The sequence below is a fragment of the Psammomys obesus genome, unplaced genomic scaffold, assembly GCF_907164565.1.
Source record: "Psammomys obesus unplaced genomic scaffold, mPsaObe1.curated_primary_1811, whole genome shotgun sequence".
NCBI lineage: Eukaryota > Metazoa > Chordata > Mammalia > Rodentia > Muridae > Psammomys > Psammomys obesus.
In genome coordinates, this window is record NW_026593895.1 from 1,219,631 (window position 1) to 1,239,708 (window position 20,078).

A 20,078-nucleotide genomic window follows, 5' to 3' on the forward strand; every position below is an offset into this window, starting at 1 on the left:
TCAGAAAGGCCAAGGAATTGAATGCATGCCCATTAGGGTGTGGTACATTTTGGATCTGGAATGCCACCAAAGACCCAGGTCTTAACTGCTTGTCATCAGCATGAGGGACTGTTAGGAGGTGGTGGAACCTTTAAGAAAAGAAGCCTTGAGGGCTGGGGTTTAGCTCAGTTGCAGAGTGCTTGCAAGGCCCTGAGTCGAGTCCTCAGATCTGAAAAAGAGAGAAAGAAGGAGAAGAGAAAGAGGAAGAGGAAGAGGAAGATGAAGATGGAGGAGATGGAGATGGAGACAGAGAACGGGGAGACGGAGAGACGGAGATGGAGATGGAGAAGGAGAAGGAGCCACTGGCTTGGCAGCGATAGCATCAAACAACTCCCCTTTAACTGTGAGCCAGAAAAACATTTTCTCCTTTAGGCTGATAAATCACCTCTAGCAGTAATCACAATGATGGAAATCTGGCCAACACAGGGATTGTGAATTGTGGTTCTCCAGATAACCCCTAGAGCATTTGGTACATGAAAAAAACCCTTAGACTTAAAAAGCAGGTGTTCATGGCAAGTACTTCTAAGATCAGGAGAACAAGGGCCTTTTAGAACCATTAGTCACCTTTTTGGATACTTAAGAAGATACCTCTGATGGTATTTTTTGCTTTACTAGTTACTAAATTATGATGACAGTTCTAATTTAGTAATCTGGTTCTCCTAAAACATTGCTTGTGTGGTTAATTTGGAATGTGATATAGAGACATTTTACACCAATAGTAGCAATATTGATAAAACACAACAATGAAAAATGTGCTTGCACGGAGAGGTGGGAGAGGGTAAAATCTTCCTGGAATAGAAGGGTGACCATTATGAGACCCAAAGACAAATGTCATAGGTGCGGCTGCTTCATGGAGGTCACATGCTTTTCTCTTTCCCTCTCTGGGATTCAGGTCTGTGATGTCCATGGAGACTAATTCCTGTACTGCTCTTAGGGAGGGACTTTGTCTTCTGAGAAGAATTTAAAGCGATGGGCCCTCCCTGTGACAAACAAACACAGAGAGTAGGGTCCCAAGGATAGTAATCCATGCTATAGGGATGCTGGACTTCAGCGGTCCTCAAAATTCTCCCCCAACATTGGCTGATACAGAACACTGTTAATCCTAGGCCTCTCAGGACACAGGAAACCAAGTTAAATTCCTTTGCTCAGGTATTTAAGGATGAAAGCATAGCCTAGGATTTTCTGTTGCTAAAAAGAAATCCATGCCATTGTGGATTCTTTATCTGAACCTGGATTAGCACCACTGATAAGTCAGATCAATTTCTCTCCAAGCAAGATGATAGGCAAGCAAGCTGACATTGGGGAAGCATGAGGGCATTGCTGGGGCAGACCTGGAAAGACCTAGATCACTCCACCAGACTGCCCTCCAGTTTTTTTTGTTTGTTTGTTTCTTATAACTAATTAACTAAATCATTGCATGGTTTGATGTGTTGTTACCAAATTTTAAACTTACACAGCCAACTGACCTAACAAATGTTTCAACAAATGCTTTATAGACAAAAGCGGGGTGAGCTCATGCTGTTCAACACGCAGACCCATAAACACAACTCCATCATTAAGGAGAGTGAGCAACGATGGTGGGTATCCGGACAGCTCCTGCTGCTCCCTGCTGCTGCTTGACTGATAAAAAAAAAAATCAAAACAGGGATATACAAAAGTCCCACATGCCTAGGAAAAGGCAAGCCTTCCTACAGGCATAATAAGTCAGCTCAGAACTAATTTTTGATAAGATTAATCAATCAGCAACAGCTTTCTTCAGTGACCTCCAGGGCCCCTGGGGTGGGGGTGCAGTCTACTTATCTGAAAGGCAGTAAGTTGACTTACCCTATGGAGCTTCCTCTAGGGCTGGCTTGACACACAGCCACCTCAGTAATAAACAGAAGCCACAATTCTAAGTGACAGCAATCCATTCCTGGTTTGGCAACCAGTGTTAACCTAAAATAAGCTCATGCTCACAGAGCACCCACAGTCTGCCTCACACAGTAAGAATTACCTTTGACAAGCTAATTATTCCCGCAGAAAATAAATATTAAAAGAAAATTAAGACCATGTGATCACTTCAATAGATGCATACAAAGCATTTGACAAAGTTCAACATCTACTCATGATTTAAAAAGCAAAATTCTTGACAAAATCTACAGAAAGAAAATTTCTTAACACAGGGAAAACTGAAAATCCTGAGGCCAGTACTGCAGTCAGTGAAGAAGAAGGGCTTCTCCCATGAGAACTGGGCAGAAGCATGACTTCAGTTCTTCTAATATCTACACAACAGGGCACTGGAAACACTAGTAAGAGAAAACAGACAAGGGGCTGGAGAGATGCTCAGTGGCTAAAAACCTGTACTGCTCTTTAAGGGCACCCAGCTTTGGTTCCTAGCACCCACATCCAGCAGGTTACAATCATATATAACTCCAGGTCCAGGAGATCTGACGTCCTAATTCCTTCTTTTGGCCTTTGAGGGCAACTGCACCCACGCATACAAACCTACAGGGACACACATACACATATGCAAATAATTAAAAATAAATCTTTTTTTAAAAGAAAGAAAACATGAGAAATGAAATAAGTCATCCACAAAGAAATGAAGAAATAACATTATCCCCTTTTGCAGATGACACAATCCTGTGTATAGAAAACTCCAAAGAGTCCACAAAAGCTTTTAGAATTAATAAGTTGAATAAAATTTTAGGTAACAAAATCAATGCAGAAAAATCAATGATGTTTCTTTGTGTTAAGAACATCTTATCTGAAAAGGCAATTCAATATGTTATAGTATCAAAAAGGATTTAATAGCTAATAACTTTAACCATGAAACTTACAAAACACAGATGAAAGAAGCCAAGGAAAACACAAATAAACGGGAAAAGATTCCACGTTCATACATTGAGATAATATGTGCTCTTGAAGTGACACAAGGGTTTAACGCAATGTTCATCAAGATCCCAACATTGTTCACATAAGTAGAAAGGCAATCTAAAATTCATATGGAACTATAAAAGACCTTGAATTGCCAAATTATCTTGAGAAATAAAGAACCTGGTACACAACTTCCTGATTTCAGATTTCATTACAAAGCTGTAATGACCAAAACAATATGGCTCTGGAACAAAAATACACACATAGCCCTACAGAACAGAACAGAGAGCCCAGAAATAAACCTAAACATATGGTCAAATATTTTCTGACAAGGTGCTGGGAATGCACAATGGGGGAAAGGAGAGTTTCTTCAACAAATGCTGCTTGGAAAACTGTATACTTACATGTAAAAATTTGGACCCTTTTTCTTGTACTGTACAAAAAATCAACTCAAATGGATTAAAGACCAAAACATAAGACCTGAAACCATAAAAGTCATAGATGAGAACACAGGAAAAGCCTGCTTTACATCGGCCTTAAAAATAAATTTTAAATATGATACCCAAATCTGAGGCACTTACAAAAACAAAACAGAATAAAAGAGACTATATCAAACCAAAAAGCTTCTGTATGGAAAAAGAAACAATCAACAAAGTTAAAAAAAAGTATTTTGAAAGCACATATGTAACAACAATAGGGTAATATTCTAAATATATAACATGTAATAATGAAAACCTGAACAACCTGATTAAAAGGAGCAAAGGACTCAAATAAATGTTTCCCCCAAAAGAAGACACTCGGTGTTCAATAGACACAAGAAAAGGCACTCATAATGTCAAAACCACAGTGAGACCTTCCTTCACACCTGTTAGGAAGCTTGTTGTCCAAAAGCTAAAAGGCAAGTGTTGGCAAGGATATGAAAGAGCAGGGACATTGAACAGGGTTTGTAGGAATGACGGTTGGTACAGCCTATGAACGACAGTATTGAAATTCCTAAAAATTAAAACAAAAGTACAGCGCGAATCCCTTTTCTGGGAAATTCTTCCTTTGCGGAGAAGAAAAGTGCTTCAAAAAGATACTTGTGTTCTTGCATCGCAGTACTTTTTACCATAAGACATAGACATAGAGACAGGCTCTACAGTAACAGTGGATGGCCGGCTAGAAATGAAGTATTGCTTAGGTGTAGGAAAAGGGCCTCTGTGTTGGGGAGATGGCTCAGAGGACAGAATGTTTGCTGTGCAAGCACAAGGACCTACATTCAAGTCCCCAGAATACACATGCAAAACGGGTGAAGTGGTGCACCTGTAATCACAGCACAGCTACAGGAAGCTTGGGGTGAGGGTAGACAGAGGGGGATTCCCAGAAGCTTGAAGGCTGGCTAGCCCAGCGAAGGTAACAGCAGAAAAACAGGGAGACACTGTCTCAAAACAAGGATTGGAAGGTGAGGACCAACACCCAGGGTTGCCCTCTGACTTCCACACATGAGCACATTCTCTTGCTCTATTTTCTCCACCCCACACATGTTATACACATAAACACATCATATGTACACATACACAGAAAAAATAAATAAAAAGGAGATCCTGGCATCTGAAACAACATGAGTAAGGGCTGCAGGTCACTATACTAAAAGAGATAAGCAAGAAACAGACAAATTCTGCAGGACCTTTTCTGCAGTCTTTTCTCAGAAAAGACTACCAGAGCTGGAGAGATGTTGGCCAAAAATATCTGCCCCACACCAGAGCACTTCATCATCTTTTTAGTCACTTAATGTATTTACAGTATCCATTTTAATAGTTTGTCTTTGAGGATTATAAGCATGTGCTTTTTTTGTCTTGATATTTTGAGACAGAGTATCATAATGTAGCCCAAGCTGGCTTCAAGTGAACTTGTAGCAATCCTCCTGCTCCTCCAAGTTTGAGGATTGTAAGTGTGAGCCACATTACTCACCAGAACATGGTCTTAACATTTCAGTCTACTAAAATCCAGTGCTTTAAAGGTCCCTCAGGCATCCTCTTTTATGCTAAATAAATCTCTTATTTTTTATATCCATATACACTGAAAACTATAAAATATAATTTTTACTTTCAATTTGCAAACATATTTTTGAGAATGCTAAAGCAGATATTCCACTTGTCCAGACATTTGCCATCTCTGCTGGGCTCATTCCGTTCTGGGTTTTCATTTGGTACCTTTTCCCTCTCTCTGAACTACTTCCCTTAGCAGACACATTTTTATTCAGTGCCTTAGCTTCCCTTTATCTTTGAATACATTTATTCACGCCCACTCATGATGGAGGCTTTCAGAGGATGCTGAATTCTAGGTTGATGGTTCCTCTCTGTGAGCACTTTAGCTGTGTTTGTCTGCCTTTTAGCTTCTGTGGTTTCTAAGCAGACATCTCCAGTCAACCGTACTGTGTTCCCCTGTAGACAATTCAAGGATTTTGCTTGTTTCTTTTTTTGTTTGTTTGTTTGTTTTTAATTTCCCTTTGCTTTTTTTGTGGGTAGTTTGGCAATGTGACATGGGCGTGGGTTTTATGGCTTTTTTCCATTTGGGGTTGGTTCAGCCTCTTGAGTCTGTGAGTTTACAACTTTAAACAAATTTGAAACTCTTGAGACATTAGTAAATAATTTTGAGGCGGAGCACACTCTTGGTATTTGAGTTTTCAGATCCCAGAGACATAACTAGGAGGCCCTTTATAATTGTTATGCAGATCCTCAGGTTTCCTCCATCACGCAAACTCCACAGTTCCTATGATACATCTTTGCATTTGCTGACTCTTTCCCTGTCATTTGCTATCAGCTTTTGCATCCTACCCCTGAACTTCAGTATTTGTAGAACAGTATTTTCTGCTTTTAAAAAAAATTCCACTTTGTTTTTCTTTGTATCTTCTATTTCTTTGATGAGGTTTTTCTATTATAGTATTTTTTCAAGAACGTTCATTATATATGAATACACGTATAATATATGTATGTATATTTTAGAGTAACTGCTTTAAGGCCTTTGAAAAATGATTCAAACATTTATGCCTTTTCTTTCATTACTGCTTTTTTTCCCCCCCAGTGATTCAAGATTTTCCAGGATTTTTGTCTGCTGAATAAGAACTGTGTACTGGATATTCTGATCATTAACATTTTGGTCCTTATTTAAGTCCTGGAGATAACAATGATCTCCTCTCTTCTGCTATCTCCTTCTCTTCCGTCTTCTCTCTCTTCCCTCCCCCCTCCTCGTTTCCCACTTCAATGTTTGAACTGGTCAGGTACAAAATGGAAGGTTCCATCTGCCTTCTGTGCACTGTCATTCTAGTGTCAGCTTAGAGTTCAAGCATTTGCAATATTCTTTGATGCTTTCAATGAAGTTTATCACCTGGGTAATCAGCTAATGCCTGGGCTGTGCTCAATTGTAATTTTAGTTCTTGGTGTCTGTAGTATGAGAATAACAGTCAGAGCAGGCATCACCTGAAGTGAGCCTCAGAGTCCATCACAACACTCCATGAGGCTGACATCTCCAGCTTCTCCCTGTACTGGTTCTCTGGCTAGAAAGCTGGAGTTCTAGTCTTCCCATTCAACCACACTTAGCTATGCAAAAGCTGATAGCAAATGACAGGGAAAGAGTCAGCAAATGCAAAGATGTATCATAGGAACTGTGGAGTTTGTGTGATGGAGGAAACCTGAGGATCTGCATAACAATTATAAAGGGCATCCTAGCTGGGACTGGCCTAAGCATAGAGATCTAAGACAGGAGGGAGGAGGGAAGGGAGAGGCAGAAGACACGAAGAAACTAGGATGAGACTCATATTCTGAGAATTACAAGTTTCTTCTCCAGTAACTCAGGCCAGAACTGTATGGGTTCTCTCAGCTCTGTCTACACATCATACACTTCTGGGTTTCGACTGAGTTGAGTCCAGGGCATGGGGCACAGGAAGAAAACACTGAGTGCTATAGCAGCTTCAGTGTTCCTTCCTGATGCTCCTCTCTCAAGCGTTTTTGCAAACATGTTGGTCATGTTCTGCAGCGCTTTTTAGTAAGAAGACAGGGTGACTGCTTGCTTCATTCACTTCAGGTAGAAATCAGATCATTTTTTAAAGTATATTTTGTCTAACATCAATAGAGCTATATTATTATCATTTAGTTAGAATTTGCTTGGAATATATGCTACAGTCAAGCCCTTCGACACCACAGCCTAATGATGTACTCTCCTTCCACTAGGCCCTACCTTGTGTTTTCTATTATTTCTATTATTTCACAATAGTGCTAGAGCCTGATGGCTAGGTCTTCAACATATGAGATTTTGGGGTACAGTGCAAATCTTCCTAACTGTCTGTAACATTAAAGAGCTCAGTGAAACATCATCTGAACACTTACAATGTACCATGAATACAACTTATTTAACTGTTATAACTAATTTTACAATAATAAAACATTTATTAGACCAGAATCAGTGATGAAGCCAAGATTTTACTTCTCAACTCCAGGGCTGGTGCCCTCCTCACGTTAACACACCACTGACCCCCTGATAAGGAGGTGCCACTGGCTGCTCTTTGGGAGATCCTCTATAGTCTACACAGGAGGCATTGTGTATTAAATACACCATAGAGCAGTGGGAGGCCTTACTTTTATAGTAATTGGCAGGGCTCTCCAAGCACAGTGGGGTATATGTAGCTACCCAAAAGCAGACAGTCAAAAATCAATTGCAAGGTGTCTGTGAGTTATTCAAACCAACAATTTTAGGATTGTGTATAATATTTGCCTCAATTCCAATTACATACACAGTGAACAACTAACTCTGAACACAGACCACAGAAATGAAACAACTGGGTTTCACATCACTTCAAAACTTATACATAAGCCTAGAATTAAGCACAAATGTTGGGCAAAGTGACTCTCTGGAGTGAACTTTACAGGTGACAAGGCTTATTGGGATGGTCATGAATTCCATTCCTAGTTCTGGGTATCTAGAGTTGAGATTCTAAGCTACTAGTTGGTCTCCCCACTTCTGGCTTCTCTCAGCCTTTGATTTGTTCTCATTGTACCAATCTTCCCAATCATTCTTTAATGAACTTGCTTCTCTGTGTGTTTTTTTTTCCTGCCCATTCAGTTTTCTTAAGTCTTCATACATGGCCTTCATAATGTGGTTCCTAGTTGATATGGCTTGAAATGTCCTCTAGAGGCTCGAAGTTTGAATGCTTGGCCCCAGCTTGTGGTACTACTTTGAAGGTGGTGAAGCCTTTAGGAGTCAGGGTTGTCAGGCTAAAGGAGGTTACTTAGAGTGGGAATTGGAAGGTCATACCCACCTCTGGTTCCTGCCACATTTTTGCTTCCTGGTTCATGTCATGTGAACTACCCACAGCCCCCAACTCCCACTGCCACAGACAACTCTGATGTACCTTCTATAGTGGACTGAAATCCCTCTGAAACCACTGGTCATAGAAAACCTCTCCCCCTTCCAGTTGCTTTTTGTCAGGTATTTTGTCACTGTGATGAGAAAAGCAAGGGAGCAGTGCACCTGCACCACTGTCTCAGCTCCTTCTACTCCCATCACACTCATCTCACCCCAGATAGCTGCTGCCACCCCTGGGCCTACCTGCTCTTTCCCATTCCCTGACCCCATTCCCTTTCCTGAAGCATAACATATACTCTTCTTTCACTGACATAAATGCTGTAGGTCCCTTTAAATTTACCTTTTGTTCACCCAGTGGACATTTGTCCATGCTATGAAGAGCGGGCTTCATGATTGCCTCTAAGGTGCTCTTTCCACAGTTATCCAAAATACACCATCATTTTTATTACACATCTAGCTCAGGTGAACTTCCTTGTTAGTGAGAGCTCTAATTCCGATTGTAACAAAGAAAGGGATATTTACCTAGAGGAAAAACTTAATTATAATTGTGAGTCTCTTGACTGAGCCAATCATAAATTATGTTGCACAACTGTTCTTAAATAAAACAACTTTAATATCTGAGTATATGAATTGCTTTGCTTCATGCTGTGAAAACAGCCCAAAATAACAGCCCACAGCCTTCATTGTATGTGTTTATGTGTGTGTGTGTGTGTGTGTGTGTGTGTGTGTGTGTGTGTGTTTAATTGTCTCCATTAGAGGCCTAGTTTACTTTCACCCTTTCTTTGTCAGTACTTTGCCTCTTATCACCTCCAGTTTTTCCAATCTGCCACCCATGCAGATGGGAAGACAGAGACTCGGTAGTCATCTAGTTAGCCTCAGGCCCCAGCCCTCCCATATTCTGGGGAGGTGGGGGTGATAGAGGGTGATGTCAGAAGGAAAGAACATACTCTGAAGACTAAGACATGATGAAGAAAGATGCAGGGAGGGAGTGAAGGAGAGGAACTCATGGGAGATGTCTGGAATTCTTACTAACCACTAGGCTTTCTAGTGAACTCAAGTCTTTCACTGGCCCCTGCTAGTTAGTACAGACTACACATAGTCAAGAGAGAAGGGGAAAAACATTCATGGAAAAATTACTCAATAGTGAAATGTGGAAGGTGGGGCAAAATGAAGAAAATTGCAAAATCTGCCCTGAGGCAGAGCCTGCCCTGTTGTGGTTTTCTCTTTAACAACACAACCACAGTTGGCTGCAACACCCCACATTTTACTGACTACAAGTGAACAAAAGCTTCTTCTACTTCATCAGCTTGTGTCCCATAGGACAGATCACTGCAGCTTTTGCATTCCAAAGCCTTTGAAGGTGCCATTAAAAGGGTTTTGCCCTCAAAGCCAATGCACTCTGACTTATTCTTATTTGACTTTTGCTCCAGAAAACAAGCTTTTGGCCAGTTATGCACATATATTTGAACTGAGATTCAAGAGGAAGGGAAGCTTTTCTTTCTGCAGGCACTAACTGTTGAAGTGAGGAAAGCGGCTATGCTCTGAGCAGTCTGCTACTTCTTACCCAGAACATAGATCTCACTGTTGACGACGGCTGCACTGAATCGGTACTTAGAGTACTGCATGGGTGCCCGCTCTCGCCATTGATCTTGGCTGGGGTCATACTGCAATAGTTTGTTGCTTAATCGATCAGGCTCTTCATCAGGAAGATCCATCTGCACGAAATATGACAGCGAATGTAACAACAGACCACTTAGAGGCCTCTGCGAGCGTGCGGACACAATTAATCAAAGCAGACAGCAGAGGAGATGAATGGAGGTTAAGCGCCTCGCCCAGACTCACAGACTTGCCAGGTCCTGAGACTTGGGGTTTGTAAGTACTCTGTCAACATCAGAGGGATTTATATGTGCAATGGGGTTAAAGTGTTGGCTTACAGCAACTGGTGAGTTTCACATTTAGACACCCAAAATGAAGTCAATTAAAAATCTTTAAAAAAAAAAGCAAAGCATGCTCTGTTGAACAGTGTGTAAAGTAAAACCCTAACCTTACCAAACTTCATAGTTGTGAATTTTTACAATATTCATGAAGAATTAGTTTTAATAATTCATAAGATATCTTCATATTTTTCTAACCTATAAAAATTTCAAAACACTTTTGTTTTAGTAATTAGAGGATTTTAGACCATAATTATGAGCTATATGTAAATAAACTGATTTCAATTTTCAAGATAATAGGATTAGCATAAATTACTTGAGGTTATATTTACATAGTCACTTATATATTTGTATATTTATTTAATGATTAGATAGTTAAAATTGAATAATTTTATTTTTACACAGATACAAGTGGCTTCTACCCATAAAGTTTAGGTAAAATAATGTTATTTTTACATGTGATTTCTGGAACTTTATAAAAACTTTGAGCTTAGAATTTACCTGTCTCTTTTTTGGGTCCAAGTTTACAACAAAGAAATATTTGCCATGCTTAGGAAAGTTGCATGCACCTCACTTTAGTCAAGACCTTTAAAAATGACAGGAGCGATGACGCTGTGGGCACTCAGAGCCCAATTTCTTGAGCTGTGTCCGAAGCTCAGTGAGACTGCCTTGTTAAACAACACTCATTCAGAAACAACAAATCTTTCCTTTACTGCTTTAACTTTCCTCTGGTTTAGATATTTAATCTCCACTTTAGTAAAGTAAAGCTTCGAAGTTCATGCAAATTCAGTGTGAAGGTGGATAGTTTTGAAAAATGTAACTACCTACATATAATGTCAGGGTTAGCTACTTGCTATGTTTGACCTACAGCATCAATAGAAACATATAAAGCATAAATAGGTATAAAGTTATACAAGCTTATGAAGGAAATACAAAAGCATAAATTTTATCATGAGGCAAATCTGATAAAATAAGAGAAAATGCAAGCAAAAAAAAATTTATGTCACAGGGACAACCAAGGAGTGAAAATAATCTGTACTGGAAAAACAGGAAGAACATCGGACAGATGAGATGACACTACCATAAATGCCAAAGGTCCAGGAGGACCTTCAAAAGGACACAGGGCCGCTGTGGTCACACTGCTGACCTCTGTTTCAGCTTGCCATCACATCCACGGGATTCAATATTCTGGTTTTCCATTAATGGCAAGAACCTGTGTGTGTGTGTGTTTATGTGTGTGTGTGTATGTGTGTGTGTGTGTGTGAATGTGTGTGTGCATGTGTGTGCACTTACTCATGGTGAATGTGCATGTTCATGTGTATGTGCATATGCAAGTCAGACATTAAGCCCAGGTAGTTCTCAATGCCCCAGGGATCTTCCTGTCTCTGGCTCTTCAGGGCTGGGATTACAGGCTTTTACATGGGTATTAGGAAGCATTTTCCTGACTGAAACATTTCCCCAGCCCCTGTAGCAAGAATCCTAAATGTAGAAAGGGCCCAGACTGGCCACTGGTCACACAGCGGTCAGACAAAAGGACTAGAATGAGGATCCAGCTGTTCCATTTACTTAGATGCTCCCTACAGCTACCCCTCGGCATAGGGACCTTTCCTAATCAGTCAGTAGGAGAAGAATTATGAAGTCCATAGGATAGCACGAATACTAAATGAACCCATGTCTATAAATAACACATTAAAAAATCAATTTTCTAAAACTGCTTTGACACTTTCAAGACTTAAGTTTATATTGTTTGGTATAAAAAGCATTTTGCCAAAATGTAGGCCATAATCTTTTAATACTCAACAACTGCTACATTTTTCTTAGCAAAGCCAGCCACACCGGGTAGATAGGCAAGGAATTTCTTAACCTGAGGGGTCCAGCCGCCGATGACATACAGTTTATTGTTCACTGTTACCACAGCATGACAAGCCAGCTGCAGTGGGAGGGGAGACACTCGTTTCCAGTTGTCTTGATCTATGGAGTACTTATCAACACAGTTTGTAATGAGGTACTGGTTTTTAATTTTCATCTGTCCTCCTATGACATAGAGGTCATTATGGATGCTGCCCAGAGCATAGAGCTCTCGAAATTCAGCTGTGCATAACTTTTCCCAAAACTGGTTTCCTCTATCATGATACCTACAAGTTAAGAGGGAGAGAAAGAGAGAGAGAAAAAAAAAGAGAGAGAGAGAGAACCAGGATTAGAGTTACCATGGCAACAACTCACCCAAGAAGCACATTTAACTCTTCTTTTCAACACAAAACAATGTGAACTGGCTCTTCTAATTGGACGAGAAATAGATCATTAGCACAAGATAGTAATATATATCTGTTTTCTCCACCCCCCCTCCCCAAGGATCAATGAGCAAAACCTAATATGCTGAAACATATTCACCTCCCTAAAAATTTTTAGGAAAAATAGAGACGTAGAAAAAGTATACCTTACCTCAGACTATTCTCTAAAGAAAATCAGCAATAGAATTTTTTTCAGAAAATCAGGGGGTTTTTTTGTTTTTATTTTTTAATTTTATTTTTCTTATTAGTTACATTTTGTTAACTCTGTGTCCCAGCTGTATCCTGCTCCCTCATTCCCTCCCCAATCCCACACTCCCTCCCTGGTTTCCTCCCTGCCCCTTTCCAAGTAGAAAATCAGTTTTTAACTTTAACATAAATGGATAAAGAGACAAAAATACAAAATATCCCAAATATTTAGATAAGAAAAAGCATTTTAGTGCAACATTGAAGGAATCATGGTTTTAAAGCAGAGAATCTAAGTGTCTCAAGTTAGAATTTCTAACTATAAATTCTACATAGGTCGAATTTAAAAACAAAACAAAAACAAAAAAACAAAAAACAAAACCAAGGGCCTCTCTGTGTAGCCCTGGCTTTTGACCAGGCTGGCCTTGGTCTCAAATGTTGGGATTAAAAGTGCGTATCACCTTGCCTGGCCACTATTAAAGTTGTAGCTTTGGTTTAAAACTGGATCAAGGGCATTGTTAAAAAACCCATCTGCAGATGTCTACTGAGCATCTAACGTCTATTTTCATCTACTAGATATGGCTATTTGGGTAATTTCCTTCACTAATAGTTATATAAGTTTAGGAAGAGTCTTGAGAGATGTGGGCCCTCAGATAGAAGTATTGTCAGTGCCTTCTGGGACCCAACATAGTCACTGATTATTAGGTACATTGTGAAGCCCCTGAGTGTACTATTTAAGGCTGACTTTTGTCTTGCCTCATGATACTTGTTTTTGTTTTTTAAGATAAAGTCTTGGGGCTGGAGAGATAGTTGAGAGGTTAAGAGCACTGACTGCTCTCCCAGAGGTCCTGAGTTCAATTCCCAACAACCACATGGTGGCTCACAACCATCTACAATGAGATCTGGTGCCCTCTTGTGGCATGCAGGTATACATGCAGACAGAACATTGTATACATAATATATAAATAAATAAACAAATCTTAAAAAAAAAAAAAAAGATAAAGTCTCAGTATGTAGCCCAGGCTGGCCTAGGACTCGCCATCCTCCTGCCTCAACCTCTCAGATGGTTGGTTACAGACATGCACCATCATAGTTGGCTTGTAAGTGTATTTTTTTTCCAATTGTAATTGGAAACATTTGGTATGAGAAAGACAAAACTACTTACAGGGATAGTGGGATAAAATATCTGAAATTGAATGTCTCAGAAGAATGTAGAAGAGTGCACGTGGAACAAAACCACAAAACCCCAGGAACAGGAAAAATAAGAAAACGGGTGTAACACTTCTGTACGCTTTGTAGAAAGTACAATTCTTAAGGAACATTCTACAGTTACTCATCTAATCAGTTTCTCCCACTTGTTCTGGGCCAACTCTCACATTCCCTAGAGAACATTCTGCTTCAGGCTTGACAGGGTAGTTGAAAGGCATGTTCCTTTCATAGAGGTATGTGTGGCTTGTCACAGCTGAAGGCACAGAGCTATCAAACCTTCCAGTGTCTGTCTTCTATGCAATTCTAGAAAGGAAGCCAGAGTTCCTGGGATCACAAGGAATGTTTTTATTAATTTTTAATTGTATGAATTTTCAAAGATAAGGAAGATCATATGCTGGTGTCACTTAAGAAAACCTGACTGAGTGAATATGCAAAAAAAAAAAAAAAAAAAAACAAAAACAAAAAAACAAAATGGGTTTGGGTTTTCCGATGCAGTTTACGAAAACATAATAGGATAAAATCGGCACCATGAAGGTTGAGGATGGTTTTCTAAATAACTTGACAGTCTGATTTTGTTTTAACATTTAGAACCTAAAATGGAGAGGTAAAATGCTTAGAAAAAAAACTATAAAACTCATTACTGGGAAGTGAATATGACATAAAAAGGAAAATAACAGGGACAAGAGCATTCAGTGTCATAATTTAAAGAAGGCACTTACATGCTCACTTATTTCATATGCCAAAGTGAGAAGATACAGAAGATAGAAAGAAACAGCCTATGAGGCTGTTTGTCTATTTCCTACCTCAAGTCAAGAAGAACTACACCTGCATGGACATCTACAAAGTGTACAACACAGGCAATCTGAAGAATAAAACAAAGAAGCAATAATGTTAAAAGAATAAAATTATTATAAAATAATATTGCAGAGATATATCATAGGACAATCGATTTCCCTGATTTATCAAAAAAGTGGCATGAAAGTGACCTGTAGTGATGCTGGGAGATTAAGGGTCTTGTGAGACGAGGATCTTAGGGAGACAGGCCTCTCTCAGTGCTTTCTAAAGTCCAGTGTGGTGGCCAGTTATGAAGAAGTATGCCTCATTTGAGCCCAAAGCAATGCTTCTGATAACCTGTCTAGTTGCCTTCCTTACAATTTCACATCAAAGGTAAAGGTAGAAGAAATTAGTAATTTTTGCCTTAATTCTGACCAATGTGGAGGAACTGTTAAGAAAACAATGGAGTGAGTATGCAGTTAGACATTGCTTTAAGAAAGGGAAAGAGGGCTTTTAGAATGAAGATGAAACATGTTTAAGGCTCAGAACAGAATAAAACACATAACAGGGTCGATGCTTATTAACAAAAATTTCTGGTTTTTTCTACTCATCAAGAGATGAGTAGACTGTCTTGATAAGGAAGAAAAGTGATATCTGAAGCGCCTAAGGCTCTTTAATTAAGGTCTCAAGATAGAAACGGCACAAGCACAAGGCATGTGCCATACCAGGAAATAGAACTGCAAGAATCCTGTCAGGAAAGTCAAAGCCTGCTGCTCCTGTAAGCCTTCATACCCACTTTGCAATCTACTGGTAACTGAGGAAGGATGCTCCTTGAACAGAGACAGAGGCAGGTGGATTTCTGTGAGTTGAAGGTCAATCCAGTATACACAGAGATTTCCAGGCCAGCCATGCAACATAATAAGACCCTATCTCAACAAAACAAAACAAAAAGTATAACACCTGCTGTGAGATACAAACCTATAGATTTCAATATTCTTGCTCTTTTGTCTTGAAAGCCTAGTGGCAGTTGCTTCTCCAGCCACAATTATAGTATTGTTCTCCATAACTACCCCAGTGCATACTGTTCCCAAACCCTCTCCATACTTGGGTGATGAGATAAAATAGGTCTTCCGTGACACAGGGTCATAACAAAAACTGGCATCCCCATAGCTCCTATGCCGTGATCTGATTCCAGAAGAATTGTTCCCAATGCAAAGCAGAAGGCTGGTGGTCTCCATGCCATAGCGAAGATTAGAGGAGTGCTGCTGGGGCGTCTTGATGGCTTTGAATGCATTCTGGATTATGTCAATGCAACTGCCATCACAAAGGAGCATCGTGTTCCTTCTCAGAGCCTGCCTTAGAAAGGAAGCATTTATAAGTTCCAGTCTGACTTGCTTCAAAAGCTCAACGAGATGCCCTGTGCGCAGTGCTTGATTATGATTTACCCATCTGAGAACCAAGTCCAGAATGCTCTCTTCTCTGGAAATATTCAGATCATCAGACTTAATAAGTGCCAGAAGCTGGTGAGCTTCGATGTCTAGTATTTCTCCATGTAGGCTTACCTCAGCAAAGTGCTGATATAAATACTTCTTCGACTGATCAGATAAATCTTCTGCTCCAATTTGTTTTGCAAAATAATAGATTCCTATGCAGTTGGAGGCATCCATGTGGTCCATCATATATTTCTGGCACACACCAAAGACTTCTTCCATCTGCATAAAATAGGCGGCCATTGCTACAGTCTGTACGTTGGCATTATTGATCTCCAGAACTGCATTGTACATGTAGTTTAGTATCACTGATACACTTTCTGCTGTGATGTCATAGAGCACGACCTCCCTCTGAGTGCACTCGAGTAGTCCGCAGGTGAACATAGCCTTGAAATAAGGACTAAATGCAGCAAGGACCAGTCTGTGGCAAGGAAACTTCTCCTCTTCTGCTATGAGCACTACATCAATCATTTCTTCTAATTCTTTCATATTCTTAATTTTATCTAGTAAATTCAAACTATGCTGGTATTTCCCTTTTCCCTCAGTCTTGCACTCCATGATGCACTCCTTGAAATTTCTGAGTAAGGTTTCTCTGAGTTTAGCTTGATTCCTGAGGGGCAATTTGCATTTCTGATTCCTCACAAATCAACAGAGATCCCATGAAATATTCCTGAGGGTAAGAAAAGAAGCAAGTTTTGTCTAAGAAAAAAAATTCTATATTTAACATATAGCATTAGTGCTGAGAAGTATTTACAAAAAAATATTATACATTCAGAACAGAGCAATTTAAGACAACTACTTTGTATCTAAAAAAGACTTTGATATGTAAATCATCAATTATTAACTGCTACCGCAATAGTTTCTAATCATCATGGTTTCTCCTCCCACCTCCCGCAAAGACTGGAGAGTCTCAGAGTGAAGGAAGAAAGAAGTAAAATGATAAGCACATTTTGCAGTTCTATTTCCAGTTATCAAAAGGGCCACTGTGCAGACTGAGGGCACAGAGGTATCAGTTAATATCATTTCTAAAGAGATGCAGTGTTACATGCAGGTTAAGCTCACTCCCCCCAACCCCGCCCAACACACAACCATGTGTGTAATGACTTCCATAGGACCACGATTAGGGCTACACAGACCCTGGACCAGGGATGACTAAAACACAGTCCACAACCTGATTAAACTTTGGCATGGGAAAAATTAGTTAGACTGGTAGGTAATGAAAATTTTATTTCTACTGAGCTTTAAAGCACAAGCTAATGACTGCTGATCTGAGAATTCATGATATTTAAAACTTAAACCTAAATGTGTCCTCCTTCTCTGCCCAGCTTTTCTTTGTTTCCTATTACACAGTGGTACAGACTGAATTGCTTCTTGCCTTTAAAAGCCCTAGTCTAATTAAAAGTCTCCAAGCTGGTAGTGTCACCTTCACCTTCCCCAGGCGATGCAAACATGAGGTTTCAAGGAAGTTAATTAGCTGCTTTGATTTAAAGAAAGGCATTCCCAGAGCCAGGAGCTCTTGTGAGGAGAGGGTCCTAGTCTCTCTATCCTTTTCTAGTTCTATCTTGGCTGCAAAGCTACAGGCAGTGAGAACAAATGGTGATGGTGGCAAAGCTTTCTTTCTTAGGAAGCAAGGTGGCAGTTATAAGACCAGGAATACTTTTTTTTTTTCAGCTAGGAAGGGTAAAAAGTCCCCAGTTTTCTAGAGCCCAGTAAAGGATTAGTTCATCAGAGACCATCTTTTTTTTTTTTCTTTTTGATGGTTGAATTAAATTTCACCTTAAGAAACAAGTGATATACACATGGCAAGGATGTTTAATTGTAGAGTGACAAAGACCCCAAAAGCACTACGAGAGCCCATGAGGTAACAGCCATCAAGCTAAGAACTGAAATGGTCATTAAGAGTCTACCAGCTGGACCTTCTGGCATTGCTTTTTTAAGTTTTGCTTTGCTTTACTTTACATTGCTTTTTTGGAGATGGCTTTCTGGTAAAAAGCAAACCTCTGGTTTGTTTGTTTATTTATATCTATAAGAGTATCCAATTATGGGCAATTAAGAGGTTGTTATATGTCTGACTTCTCTTATGCCTACTATGACTAGCTCAAATCACATTATATAGGACAATAGCTATTACTTGGGGCTAAAAAGAACCTAAGGTTTATTGTTTTCATTCAGATCTGAGAATCGAGCCCAGGCAAGCTCTATATACCATGTGGTCAGTGACACCCTTCGCCTAGAACATAGCCTTCTTTTAAGGAAGTAATTTTTTTTACAGTCTAGTATTTTATTTATATTCATGTATAAGAATCTCTTGAAGGATACCAGTGTTGGTGATGTCAGAAAGTGCACTTTTCAAATTGGATGCCTTTTATCTAACACACCACAGGTAGTTTGGCCAGTTCCTAGACTACTGGTCTTGATAATGTTTAGAATTCAGATGCTTAAGACCCAAAGTTTATGATTATAATCCTAGGACTTCACATATGTAAGACAGGAGCCAAATTCTACCTGATGAACTTTTTGCTGCAACTTTTTGGCTGTTGTGATAAAAACCAAAACCAAAACCAAAAACAGACATCAGTACTTTCAAGAAATTCAAGTTAAATGACTAATGAATCTATGTTTGTTCACGAACATGTTATAAAAGTGGTATTTAAAAATTTGTATTACTTTTATTTTATGTGTATAGGTATTTTGTCTGCATGTATAATTGTTCGTCGTGTGTGTGTGTGTATGTGTGTGTGTGTGTGTGTGTGTGTGTGTGTGTGTGTGGTATCTACAGAGGCCAGTATAGATACTGGGAATCAAACCTGGGTCCTCTGGAAGAGCAGCCAGTCCTCTTAGCTCCTGAGCCATCTCTCTAGGTGATAGCTTATAGATTTTATGGTAGGTGATACTGAGCTTTCTTTAGCATCCAACCCACCTTCCCTAGGTGTGCCCTGGGAAGGACAGCCCCTACATCCCTTCTACTGTTAAGGACAGGCACAACACCCAAGGGTGCCTATAGCAGTGAAATTCAGGTCGTGACTCCATGGCTGGGATGTCCATATGTGAAACACTGATGCAGCCATGACTCTGTGAGCCAGCATCAGGACAAAGCAAACTCAGGGAAGGAGGCAAAATGTCCAGAGCAATGGGTTTGAAGGTGGGTTTTATATCAACAGTTCACAGTTTTGAGACAATTTAAGTTGAATTGGGAATGTTATTATTTGCAATCTAGACTCCTTACTTGTACAAATGGCATTTGAAGAAATGTTGAGAAAAGTGGCTCAAGATAGCTGTAATTATGTACACTACTGGGTTGAAATCTTATATTTTCAGATACCAAAGGATCTTGTATCCTTATTCTCCTCCTGCAGAAAAAGCACCAATTACAGGTTGGGCATGGTAGCACACACCTTTAATCCAAGTACTTTAGAACAGAAGCAGGAGGATTTCTATGAGTTCAAGGCCAACCTGATCTACATTGTGAGTTTCAGGACAGCCAGGACTACACTGTCAGATCTTGTCTCAAGAGGAAAAAAAGAAAAAAAGCACCAATCATGTGAATTACTCTTTTCTACTGGCTTCCCATGAAACAGCCAAGGCATTAATCTTGGGAACAGACTGAACTGTGAACTCAATTCCATCTAAACCCCAAAGTCTGCATCCTTATTCCTTTTAGTGCAAAGGCTGGAAAGCTGGGGCTTGATGGTAAATATGCCAGGCAGGCCATCTGGGCTGTGTCACAACCACTCAACTTTGCTCTTATGGCACAAAAGCAGCCATAGGGGGGAAAACATAAACAAGTGAGCATGACAGTATTCCAGAAAAATCAATTTTGGATGCTGAAATTTGAATTTCACAAATTTAACATGTCCTATTTTCATGTGTCATGAAATATTCTTCTTTTGACTTTTAAAAGCTATTTAAAATTACGAAACCTGTTCTTAGCTCATAGACTTTGGAAAAACAAGTGGCAGGTT

General features: G+C 39.7%; 1 protein-coding gene across 2 annotated transcripts in view; it reads right to left on the minus strand.

Moving 5' to 3' along the window:
• Positions 1–20,078, minus strand: part of Kbtbd12 (kelch repeat and BTB domain containing 12) — a 51,520-nt gene that overhangs the window by 25,647 nt on the left and 5,795 nt on the right. The window contains exons 2-4 of one of the 2 annotated variants that reach the window (XM_055617425.1): positions 15,605–16,786; positions 12,034–12,304; positions 9,800–9,950 (exon numbers count right to left, since the gene is read on the minus strand). In XM_055617425.1, coding sequence (XP_055473400.1) covers positions 9,800–9,950; positions 12,034–12,304; positions 15,605–16,674 — 1,492 coding nt within the window. In that variant the 5' untranslated portion in view covers positions 16,675–16,786. Of the gene's footprint in view, positions 1–9,799; positions 9,951–11,952; positions 12,305–15,604; positions 16,787–20,078 lie in introns of those variants that run through there. The other variant, XM_055617424.1, reaches the window with a different exon arrangement.